The sequence below is a fragment of the Dermochelys coriacea genome, chromosome 10 (genome assembly GCF_009764565.3).
Source record: "Dermochelys coriacea isolate rDerCor1 chromosome 10, rDerCor1.pri.v4, whole genome shotgun sequence".
NCBI classification, from domain to species: domain Eukaryota; kingdom Metazoa; phylum Chordata; order Testudines; family Dermochelyidae; genus Dermochelys; species Dermochelys coriacea.
The window spans coordinates 58,498,220-58,510,973 of NC_050077.1; the positions used below are offsets into that span (position 1 = coordinate 58,498,220).

At 41.5% G+C, this 12,754-nt stretch overlaps 1 protein-coding gene across 12 annotated transcripts in view; it reads right to left on the bottom strand.

Annotated features, from left to right (window-relative positions):
* The window catches only part of RNF111 (ring finger protein 111), a 90,502-nt gene that overhangs the window by 25,073 nt on the left and 52,675 nt on the right, over positions 1 to 12,754 (bottom strand). For all 12 annotated transcript variants that reach the window (XM_043493347.1, XM_038418538.2, XM_043493346.1 and 9 more), the window contains 2 exons: positions 9,004 to 9,129; positions 7,815 to 7,941 (listed from right to left, as the gene is read on the bottom strand). In XM_043493347.1, coding sequence (XP_043349282.1) covers positions 7,815 to 7,941; positions 9,004 to 9,129 — 253 coding nt within the window. The remainder of the gene's footprint in view (positions 1 to 7,814; positions 7,942 to 9,003; positions 9,130 to 12,754) is intronic.

A 12,754-nucleotide genomic window follows, 5' to 3' on the forward strand; every position in this document is an offset into this window, starting at 1 on the left:
CATATAGAGCATACCTACATACCACACGTAGGGAATCTATATTCGCAATCCTTTAAGGAGAAACAAAAAGTTGATTTCAGGCCAAAAATAAATTTTATACTTTGAGGCAGTTCTTTTTGTGAAAATCAACCAGCTCTATTATCTATTCACACCAGGGTGTCACCTACTGTAGCATAACATTAAGTGATTATGTTGGCAGCTCCTGACTGATGAGGGAAAACAGCAATATCTTTCAAGAGCAGCAGAATTCCAAAAGCAACTTGATAGTTTCCATCAAGGCTGGAGTCCAAGGGAATGATCAGTGGCCTTCTAGCCCATTGCCATGCAGTGAGGTTTAGTGCATGTGAAAGTTCAATCTTAAAACATATTATGAACAAACTACATAAACAGGGAGCTAAAATACAGTTTTAAAAATCTACTCCCACAGCTTCTCTCTCTCATCCTCTTTTCTTCATGCTACATGCTAGTCATTCCCATATCAATACATTCCTGAGCCTGCTTTTATTTACATATTACAAATTAAGTACTTTATTTTAGCAGGGCCATTGCATGTTTGAGCAAAGAACAGTTTGATTCCGTAATCATAATTTCTGCTGTTTCCTGTAGAATCTTAGTGTTCTTATTTTTAAAAATAAGATGAAACAAAGATGCATAAAGAACATGAATCTCATTCCCTTTGATGCCTGTATAGGTTACGGGACTATTACAGCAGACATCTGCATTAGGAATCTATGCACTGAAAGTAACTGAAGTTATTCATGTATGTTACGATCTGGTATAAAAAAAGGAGGAAGAAAATATAATTGTTTTGTCCTATTGAAGATCATTAACCTCATTTAAAAATCATATGACAATTAGGATACATATAGATCAGGAGTGGCCAAACGTGGCTTGTGAGCTGCATGCATCTCTTTTACAGTTAAAGTGGAGCTCACAGAGCCCCCCGGCTCCCAATTCTCTGCCTATCAGACCGGGGGGGGGAAACGGGGGGGGGGGGGGAGGAGCTCAGGGCTTCTGCCTTGCAGCACACTGGTGGGGTTAAGGGCTTCCACTTTGCCGGGAGTGGGGTCTTGGGACTTCAGCCCTGTGAGGTGTGCTACCAGGGCTTTGGGCTTCAGCAGGAGCAGGACTGAAACCCTTACCCCCACACCACCCTGCTGCAAGGCTGAAGCCCCAAGCCCTGTCAGGCACGCTCCGGCTCTTGAACTTCTGAAGACTGTCATATGCAGCTCGCAGGATCACTAAAAATGGCCACCCCAGTATAAATGGCCCATTCAACACAGATTTAAAACAAAATCAATAAATTATATATATATTTTACACACACACACACACACACACACACACACACACACACACACACACTTGAATAGACTGTGCAGTAACCAGTGCATTGCTGACCATATTAAAATATGGAATTATACATACCACTCAAAAAATTAGGTTGCACTATTGACAGAGCTAGCCGTCTATTACTTTCATACATTCCAACAAGTAACTGGTTCACCTCACAGTATGCTAACTGAGCATTAATGCAATAGGAATCTTGAAATGTCATCGAAGTACTGGAAGATTTTACCATGGTAGTTAATTAGCAAAGCCTTAAGCAACATAAGAACGTTATAAAAGGGAAGAACTATTATTCCAAAAATTTGGAAGTTCTCTACTCACCCCTAGTGATTTACAGCAAGGGTGCCTAGGATACCCACTTTTACATGATAAAAAAAATCAAATCAATAAGTAAACAGATGTTTTAATTTAGCAAAACAAGGCAAATTTATGCTCCAACTTCAATATTTTTATCTCTTCATGCCACTGTTCTTGTGCAACAGAAATTATGCGCTGTATCTACATTTTAATGATGCCCTTTCACAAGAAATGGTTCACTTGACACCCAAAATTATCTTGAAATATTGTGTAGCCAAATGAAGAAGTTACTGACCTTACGCAGTAACAATAGTTCTTTGAGAGGTATCCCCCTATGGGTGCTCCCCTGTAGCTGTGTCTGTGTCCATGCGCTGCTGATCGGAGAACTTTGGTAGCAATCTGTCCTGCCCATGCATGCGCTGCTCCCCGCCTGCCACAAGGCTAACCAGCATGCACAGGCAATCCCTCCTCAATTCCTTCTCTACTGCAGAGTTAACTATTATAACTCCGAAGTACAGAGGAGGTGGGTAGGTCGTGGAGCACCCATATGGACGCACATCTCAAAGAACCATCGTTATTGCACAAGGTGAGTAACAACTTCTTGGAGTAGTGTCCCTATGGGTAGGCGACTGTAGGCGACTCCCAGGCAGTGCCCACCACTGGAGGTTGGGACTTCAAAGTAGAATCTGATATGGATGATAGTACTGTGGCACTGAATTTGGGATCTGCAACAGAATCCCCCAGGATGGCATAGTGTTCTGCAAAGGTGTGTGCAGAAGTCCAGGTAGCTGCTCTGCAGATTTTTGATATAGGGATACCCTTGGAGAAGGCAATGAATGAGGAGACTGACTTCGCAGAATGCATGCATACTGAAGATGGGGGTTTTGTGTTACACAAATGGTAACAGATTACTACAGTCCGAGACTCAGAGAACCTCTGAGCTAAAAATCACTGTACCTTTTGACCTATCTACAATGGAGAGGAAGACTCTTGGAGACTTTCTGAAGGCTCTTGTCCTCCAAATAGATGGCCACGGCTCTCCTCATGTCGAGTGTATGAGAGGAATAGATAAGATTTCAGATAAAAGTCTGGAGGCTAAATAAGTTGATTTATGTGAAATGGAGAAGTCACCTTGGGAGTGAACTTTGGATTTGGTCTAAATATGACCTCGTCATGGAAGAACACAGTGAAAGGGGGATGCGCCATCAGAGTCGCTATTTCCTCAATCCTTCTGGCAGAGGTGCTGGCGATGAGGAACGCCTTCTTCATAAAAAGGTGAGTTAAGGAACAAATGGCCTAGTCAGACCTTTTAATACTAGGTTGAAATCCTATTGAGGCATAGGAAGTCTGGGTTGTGGGAAGAAGTTTGCTATGCCTTAGCGAAACCTCGTTGTAGTCAGGTGGGAGAAGATTGAGTATCCTTCTACATGCTAATGGAAGATTGAAAGCGGTGCTAGATGAACCTTCAGTGAACTGAGAGAGTCCTGAATTCTTGAGAGTCAACAGGATCACCAGTAGGATGGATGTAATAGGGATGACACCTTTGGGCTGGAACCGGATCTGGATTCCCTTCCATTTTTGTAGATAGGTATGGCAAGTAGTTCCTCTCCTACTGTGCAATAACACCTCCTGTACCTCCTCAGAGCAAGATGTCTCTATGTGCTGGAACCATGAAGGAGCCAGACTTTGAGACACAGAATCCACAGATTGGGATGGAGAATGCATCTCTCATTCTGGGATAGAAGGTAAGGAGTGATTGGAAGAGTCACTGGTGGACACAGTGGCAGCTGTGACAGATAAGGGTACCACGTCTCTCTGAGCCAGGTATGATGTTTGCTCTCTCTTTTCACTTTCAACAGGACTTTCAATCTTAGAGGGAATGGGGGAAAGGCATAAAGAAGGTCCTGTCCCACTGAAGGAGGAGGGCGTCTCCCAAGGAGCAGTACTATGGACATTTCTTGTTGTGGTAATGAATAGGTCTACTATAGATGTCCCATATTGTCAGAATGTCATGGAGTACCATCAAATCTATCTCCCGTTAGTGATTGTGTGGGAATTTGCAGCTGAGACTGTCCGCCGTCATGCTGTATATTCCTGATAAGTATGCCGCTGATATTAAGATATTGTGGGAGATGCACCAGTTCCACAGTTTTGTTGTTTCTACAAACAGGGAATAAGACCTGGGGCCTCCCTGATCGTTTATGTAACACATGGAGAGCATATTGTTAATCATGACCCGTACGTGCATGTCTTTGATCAGCTGGAGAAAATGAGTGCACCCGTTTCTGATCGCTCCGAGTTTGAGCAGGTTGATGTGGAGGCATGGTTTGGCTGCAGATATTTGCCCTGTATTGTGCGACCATTGAGATGCACACCCCATCTCTTAGGGATGCATCGGTGGTCATGAGTAGAGATGGGGAAGACTGAACAAACAGGATTGAACAAATAGACATTTACTGGGTCCTTCCACCAGTCCAAGAATTGCCTGACCCTGGTAGGCATCAATAGTCATTTATGTTGTCTCTGTTCGGCCTATAAATCAAACCAAACATGCCTGGAGGCATCTCGTGTATAGTCTGCATAAGCAATAACTGATGTGCCCAAAGCTGTGTTCCCCAAGAGGTGGAGGCAATGTTTAGCCAAAATTTGGGGGCTGGATTGTACTGTCTCTATCAATGAGGAGAGACTGAGAAATGTTTGGTGTGGGAAGAGCACTTCCGCCCGAATGGATTCACGGTTGGCTCCTATGAGAAGGTAGTCATCCAGGTAAGGATAAATCATGTCGTCTTGAGAGTATAAGTGGACCGCTAATACCAAGAGGACCTTGGAGAAAACTCTGGGGGCCGATGAGCAGCCAAAAGGGAGTACTCCATATGGTAGTGGTCTTGGCCTAGCGTGAACCTGAGGTAATGTCTGTGGCTCAGTTACAATCAAGATGTGAAAAATAAGCATCTTGGCGGTCCAGGGCTGAGAACCAGTCTCCTTTTTCTAATGCTGGAATGATCGTAGATAACATGACCATCTTGAACTTCTCAGCCTTGATAAACTTGTTGAGCATTCTGAGGTCCAGTATGGGTCTCCAACCCCCTTTTTTCTTCAGGAAGTAAGAAGAGTAGAAGCCTCTGCTCCTTAGATGTATGGGCACTGGCTCTATGGATCCTATGCTGAAGAGGTGGTTAATCTCCTGTTTAGCAGGCATTGTGAAAAGGATCCCTGAAGAGGATGGGGAAAGGGGGAGGGTGGACAAATGGATGCAGTGTTCATCTCAGATGATCTCCAACACCCATTTGTTGGAGGTTATCCATTCCCAAGTGCTGTGGAACAGGATGAGACGATCTCTGAAGGAATGGGTGGGGTTTTCTAGCATGAGTGCTCTACAGCACCTCAACCAACGCTTCAAAACTGTCTCTCCAAGGTAGAGGACTGAGAAACAGTTTGCTGAGATCCTGACATCTTTCGTCTGGAGAACCTGAACTTCTTCCTCAGATTCATATGATCTCTGTGTATATTAAGGTGGATAACTGAGATGAATATTGTAAGCAAGACTTGAATGGTGGCTGAAGGCTGTACTTTTTCTTTGGTACACAGGTGTATAGCTCCTGAGGGATCGAAGAGTGGCCCTTGAACCTTTTAATGTGTGGAGGGAGGCATCAGTCTGTTCAGCAAATAATTTTGTCTCCTCAAAGGGGAGGTCCTCCACCGTTGTTTGGATCTCCTGGGGGAAGCCAAAGAGATGAAACCACGAGGCCCATCTCATCACAACGGCAGTCTAAACAGAATGTGCCACTGTGTCAGCTGTATCAAGTGCAGACTGGAGAAACTTTTTGCCACCAGCTGGCCTTCATCAATTAAGGTTTTAAATTGGTCCTTGTGAGAATAGGGGAGCTGTTCAATAAAAGAACTAAACTTCACATAGTTCCGATACTCATATTTAGCCCACAAGGCTTGATCGTTCACCACTCTGAATTGAAGGGTAGCTGACGAGGAGGCCTTCCTGCCAAACAAGTCCAGGTGCTTCCGGTCCCGGTCATAAGTGGTGGACTTAAAGTGGTGTTGGTGACATTTAGAGTTAACTGTGTCCACAATGATCGAATTGGGAGTCAGGTGCGAGAACAGGAATTCCGTGTCCTTTCTGGCACATAGTATTTCTTTTCCGCCCTCTTACAAGTTGGTAGGATGGACATGGGGATCTGCCATATGGTGTCGACAGGGTCCAGTAGATCCTCATTAATGGGGGGGCCACTCTGGAGGAGGTGGAGGAATGTAGAATGTCCACCAGATGATGATATGACTCAGACACCTCCTGTAAAGGTATCTGGAGTGCCTCTGCCACCCTCTGTGCCCAGTCCTGGAACAGTTTAAAGTCGGCCTCCATCGATGGCAGAAGGAGCATCACTGTCTCATCTGGTGACGATGACAAGAAAGGGACTGAAGAAGTGACTTCCTCTCAACTTTGGCCTCTGGTTCCTCCCTTCCCTGGTCGGGGAATTGAGGCCCTCGAGACAGCGGCTGAAGGAGGGTACTTCCTTGGCTGCTGATAGGCCATACTAGTAACGATAGAGGCCTGTTACTTTTGGACCTGCCAGTACAGCCACAATGATGGTAAGGAGACCGGTGGTTGGTACCACAGTTGCCCAAACTAGGGAGGCTGTGCGTCAGAGGGTTGGTATGCCCAGTGTCCATAGTGAAACTGGGCTCCATACGGTGGGCGAGAAGAGCATTGAGAAGCTAGGTCCTCTTGGTCAATTTCTGACTCTGACGACAAAAAGGGTGGTGCAAGGCAGGAGGTCATTGGTGAGCCAAGGGCTCTGGGTGAACTTGATACCAGGGCAGCAGTACTGAGCAGAGAAGAAACTGGTGTCAGACACCAAAAAATTCATTGTGCACCGGAAATCTGTTGGTGCAGAGGGCATCGCTACTGGTGGAACCTGTCGGTGCCAAGAGGCTTGTACTGACATTGTTGGAAACACAGACCTGATAGCAAGCTCTGTTGGTGCCTGGCGTATCATTGGCGGTTACAATGTTGACGACCGTACCAACAGTCTTCCCTGGGGTGGATCTTCTTTGTTTCTCACACCCCTGCGGTACCGATGCTTCTTTGTTTGTGCTCACTGGATCTTTAGGCATTCCGACCTGCCCTCTTGGTTCGATACCATGTGTGCCCTGGGTACCAAATTTAGATGACTTCAGTGCCACTGGTACCAATGATACTGGACGAGCCAGGGATCATTTTCAGCTCAATCGGGGCTTACTATGGGAACTCACAGACCTTTTCTTAGAGGCCTTACCTGAGTGGCAGGCATGTCTCTGAGCTCATCCCCCTTTGAAGTGGGCGGACACAGCGAGGGCTCCCATCGGGACTTCAGAGGCTGAAGGGCTGACTCCATAAGCCTCAGTTCTCTCTCCTTCCTAGATCTGGGCTTCAGTTGCGGGCACAAGTCCAAAAAGTGTCTCAGTTGCAAAGAATCTATCCCAGTCACTGATGAAGTCCTGCGAGCTGGGCATACCCTTATCCAGAACTGTCTCCCCCTCCCCCCAGGGGTCTACAGAAGACTTTTTTTTTAAGGCAACGACCAAAATAAAATGTAAATGAAGCAAAGAAAATAGCCTCGTGGCAGGTGGAGAGCAGTGCATGTGCAGGTGTGATGGATTGCTACCAAAGTTCTCCAATTAGCAGAGCAGTGGAGTGCCCATAGGGACACTATTCGAAGAAGAACTAAGATTTAACTCCTACTGTGCTGCAAGATAAACTATAAGATAAGCATCAATACTAATTCTCACATGCTGCTTAGAAAGTTAAGCACTGTGACACCAGTTACAGTAAGATCTGAACTTTTACATCAGATGCAGAGGGTCAATGCATTATTATGCAAGAGACAATTTCATTCAGATGTCTTCCATTTACAAGGCTGAAGTTAGAAATGTTATTGTCCTAAATGTATTTTATTCAATTAATGCAAGTCTGTTCTAGCTTCCCATTTAGTATCAATACATAAATCAATGGAATAGATTTTTCTTCATTTGTTCAGTTGAATCACTATTATTTGTAAAATTCTATACATATCCAATTAAAATGTAACAAACCTTGTACAAAAGAGGATAAATTCTTCAAGAATTCATAGGTAATGATTAACTACCATATGAGTTTCCACAAATTATCTCCTTACCATTAAAGGAAGAGCCCCTATCTGTAAGTGATGAAGTCGAGGAGGTGCATGGTAGTGTGCCAAATGAGGGTGCAATGGGCCTGGCGGATATGTAGCTGCAGCCACTCCGGCTTCAATTCCCAGTTCCCTGTAACATAAGCAAAATTAAACATTTTAGTCTAGTTACTTTTTGCCCTCTAGCTACATCTCTACTGTTTTGGAAATTTATATCATAGCTTCTAAAACATACACAAAGGACATTTTAAATAAAAGATTAATTACTTTAAAATAAATATTTTCCATTTAATCAGTTCTGTAATCCCATCATTATTTGAACCAATGTGTTTGTGATTTAGCAACTGGTTTAAAAATTAAATACAAAAAAAAATCAGTAAAAATAAAAACAACAACAAATACCAGTACAGACTTAACTTAGAAATCATGTGTTATGCACAACTACTCTATTACTGATTTGGAATCCTGCGTTTTCATACAATAAGTCCTCTGCAGTTCACCATTCCATTAATCACTGTGGTTACAGGAAGTTGCCCAATGGATCTGAGATATTATCTTAGATCAAGGTAGTAAAGTTCTAGAATTTCCAGAGCTATCTAACCACTGTAAACCACAGGTTACTAGGAGTGGAAATTCATTTTAACACCACAACAGAAAAACCAATTACGAAGTTACAGGTTTAGTAGTTTATGAGTAGACCAAGCTCAGAAGTAAAAGTTCAATTAAAATCTACTGTTTTACTACATATCAGATGCAAAAATTTAAATAAAAATTCAGTCACAGATAAGAGGAAAGGTAAATTAGCTTACAGTTCAAAAGGTCTGAACTTTTAACTTCAAAAAATATTTTGTATAAATTCCTTTTTGCCAATACACAAGAGTTTTGAACTCCTTTTATTTGCAATAACTGGTACCAAAACAGTTCAACTGTATAAGCATTTTTAAAAAATGGTAGATATTTGCTGGCATTTGTAAAAGTAAACTGGAAATGTTTAAATTAGCTAGTAGAAAAAAAAATGGCACTTTATAGAGAGAGCCATCTTAACACATTTTAGCCTGCACATGCACTTGGCAGTTTGTTAAATTAAATCAAAACATTATCAATGTATTCTCAGGATGAAAGGACATATAGCAAATGCCGATAAATGGGCACCTACCAAGTCATATGACACTAACGAGGAATTAAGAGTACTGACCAGGCAGACCTCTCTGGAGCTTGTCGAGGATGTGAGGACATTGTCTGAGGCACATGGATATGGTGCCCATGACCATAGTTGGGATGCATTCTGTGAGGATGTGGAGGAGGTCGTTCATGTGCACGTCTAAGAGTTAGAATACAAGACAGCACCAGTTAAAACTATAATGATTCAACCTTTATCTGGCAGGCATGACTACAGAAAAACACTAAATCTTCAACATGAAGTTAACCATTTCTGCCAATCTAAAATTCAGTTTCATCATTATATGTCAAGATCCAGAGACATTCACAACTGAAAAGTCATCCATATTCTTAATCTGCAGCTTCCTGGTAGATTAAGGTATTTAGGTATTCACATGAAGCAATACTTCTGTTTTCTAGGTTAAAAGGCAGCAATTTCTCTTAATTGATAATACGGAGTACATTTTCTCTTAGTCCACATGATAGGAGTACAGTTTCTCCATGCAACAGGTGAACAAGGAGCATCTGAAGTTTTTGTATAACGTACTCTAAGGAACAGTTGGTTGTAATCCATCAGCTGATACTTCCAAAGTAGTCATGGAAAATTTTTAAAACTTTAAAAGCTTGGAAGCATATAATTCTATAGGAGAAGTAGCAGCTATAAGTTTACTCTTCGCTTAATTTTTCTGTCAGTTTAGAAACTTGTGTTTCCCAAAAGCAGAACATGGGGTGGATGGCTTCATGTCCAAACAACCATGTGTAGCATTCTCTTGCCAGATGGTGCTTTTTGCAGGTGGCTTAGCTATTGGTAGCTGCTTTACTGCATAAAATCTCCAGCAAGGATGACTTCCCCCGAAAAGACTACCACCAACCTGTAATTTATCCTGGCAGGAATTGAAAGTTTTCTGTGCTACTCCAGAAGAATGACATAGGAAAACTGCCTGGTCAATAGCCAAATCAATTAGTAACAGTGGACTTAACTAAAATTTCTATTCTCAACCTCCTCACATCAGAGTGTGCCACAATCAGACTTTACCACAATTATTTGGTTCTTGCTAAAGGAATTGTGACAATAGGCAGAGAAACTGATCCTTAAAAAACAAAAGTTAATGCAGCTTCATAATGACTCCCAGAACGTCTCCTTATACTAGTGGTCAAAAGTCATCTTTGAGAGAGAAACAGCCTATGAGAATACAGACTTTATACAGTATAAACTTGAAAAATCTTGTATTTTAAAATAGGGCTGTCGATTAATCACAGTTAACTCACAAGATTAACTCAAAAAAATTAATCTCGGTTTTAATACTTCTAAACAATAGAATACCAATTGAAATTTATTGATTTTTACATTTTTTCTATATTTTCAAATATATTGCTTTCAGTTACAACACAGACTACAAAGTGTACAGTGCTCACTTTATATTATTTTTGATTACAAACATTTGCACTGTAAAAGTGATAAAAATAGCATTTTTCTAGTCACCTCATACAAGTGCTGTAGTGCGATCTCTTTATCGTGAAAGTGCAACTTCCAAATGTAGATTTTTTTGTTACATAACTGCACTCAAAAACAAAACAATGTAAAACGTTAGAGCCTACAAGACCACTCAGTCCTACTTCTTGTTCAGCCAATTGCTAAGATAAACAAGTTTGATAACATTTACGGGAGATAATGCTACCCTCTTCTTATTTACATCACCTCAAAGTGATAACAGGCATTCACATGGCACTTTTGTAGTAGGCATTGTAAGATATTTACATACCAGATATGTTAAATATCTGTATGCCCCTTCATGCTTCGGCCACCATTCCAGAGGACATGCTTCCACGCTGATGATGCTCGTTAAAAAAATCATACATTAATGAAATTTGTGAATGAACTCCTTGGGGGAGAATTGTATGTCTCTTGATCTGTTTTACCCGCATTCTGCCATATGTTTCATGCTATAGCCGTCTCAGACCCAGCATATGGTGTTCATTTCAAGAACACTTTCACTGCAAATTTGACAAAACGCAAAGAAGGTACCCATGTGAGATTTCTAAAGATAGCTACAGCACTTGACCCAAGGTTTAAGAATCTGAAGTGCCTTCCAAAATCTGAGAGGGAAGAGGTGTGAAGCATGCTTTCAGAAGTCTTAAAAGAGCAACACTTTGATGTGGAAACTAAAGAACCTGAACCCCCCAAAAACAAAGCAAAAAACCCCAAAAACCCCACCAAACCCCCCCCCCCACAAAAAAACCCCTTCTGCTGGTGGCATCTGACTCAAATGATGAAAATGAACATACGTTGGTCCACACTGCTTTGGATCGTTGTCAAGCAGAAACAGTCATCAGCATGGATGCATGTCCTCTGGAACGCTGATGAAGCATAAAGGGGCATCTGAATCTTTAGCGTATCTGGCACATAAATATCTTGTGACACCATGTGAACGCCTGTTCTCACTTTCAGGTAATACTGTAAACAAGAGCAGGCAACATTATCGCCCGTAAATGTAAACTAACTTGTTTGTCTGAGCAACTGGCTGAACAAGAAGTAGGACTGAGCGGCCTTGTAGGCTCTAACATTTTACATTGTTTTATTTTTGAATGCAGATTTTTTTGTACATAATTCTACATTCGTAAGTTCAACTTTCGTGTCAAAGAGACTACTACAGTACTTGTATTAGGTGAACTGAAAAATACTATTTCTTTAGATTTTTACAGTGCAAACATTTATAATAAAAAGTAAATATAAAGTGAGCACTGTACACTTATATTTGAAAATGTAGAAAACATCGAAAAATAAACAACTAGTATTCTACTATTAACAGCATGATTAATCGTGCGATTTCTTTAATTGCACAATTCATTGTGATTAATTTTTTTTAATCGCTTGACAGCCCTAATTTTAAATAAAAATTTCACCTTGAGAGATTTTAAAGTAACTTCAGTCTAGCAAGATTATATTTTACAATATAAGCTGTTTGACCTATCAGCCTAGTTTCAAATATCAATGTTGAATTAAAGATGTAGTTTCCTAGCTGGGAGCATAATGAAACATTGGAACAGCTTAGTGGGGAGGTGGTGGACTCAGCATCACTCAGTTTAAAGTAAGATTAGATATCTTTTTTAAAGATATGGTTTAATCCCTCTTCTGGGAGAAATTCTACGACCTGTGTGTGGGGGAGGCCAGGCTGGATGCTCATGATGGTTTCTTCTGGCCTTGGAATCTGTGAATCTATGAGACATGATGCTCACTCCCTTTCTTCATGGAGAGAATGAGGTTGACCGCAGTACCCCCCAAAATGCTCATAACTCTTGTAACTCAATGACATAACATATCATGCATCAGGGCTTTAGCATCTTTGAAGGTACAAAGTTTAATAGTCCCTTCTGGCCTTAAATTATGAAAAGATGAAACTATGAAATTACTGTAAATTGTCTTGTTGCAAGAAGTGATGACAGTCATAAGTTGTTTAATTTTTTAGTGTTGTTGGTGGGTGAGCAATTGATTATTGCTAAGGGTTTAGTCAGCTATTTGTACAGGTCTTTTTATACTGATCTGTCCATAAACTGGAGACAAAAAAAGGGGAATTTTTGTTTTTGTTTTGGAGGCTGGGGGTGTCATAAACATAAGGTAAGGGTAGCATAAAATCCCTACTTGCTGCTGTACTGAATCGCTTTATCTGTAAGGGGTTAAAAAGCTCAAATAACCTAGTTGGCACCTGACCAGAAGGGCCACTGAGGAAAGAAGATACTTTCATATCTGTGGGGAGAGGTTTTGTTTGTGCTCTCTTTGTTTTGTTTCC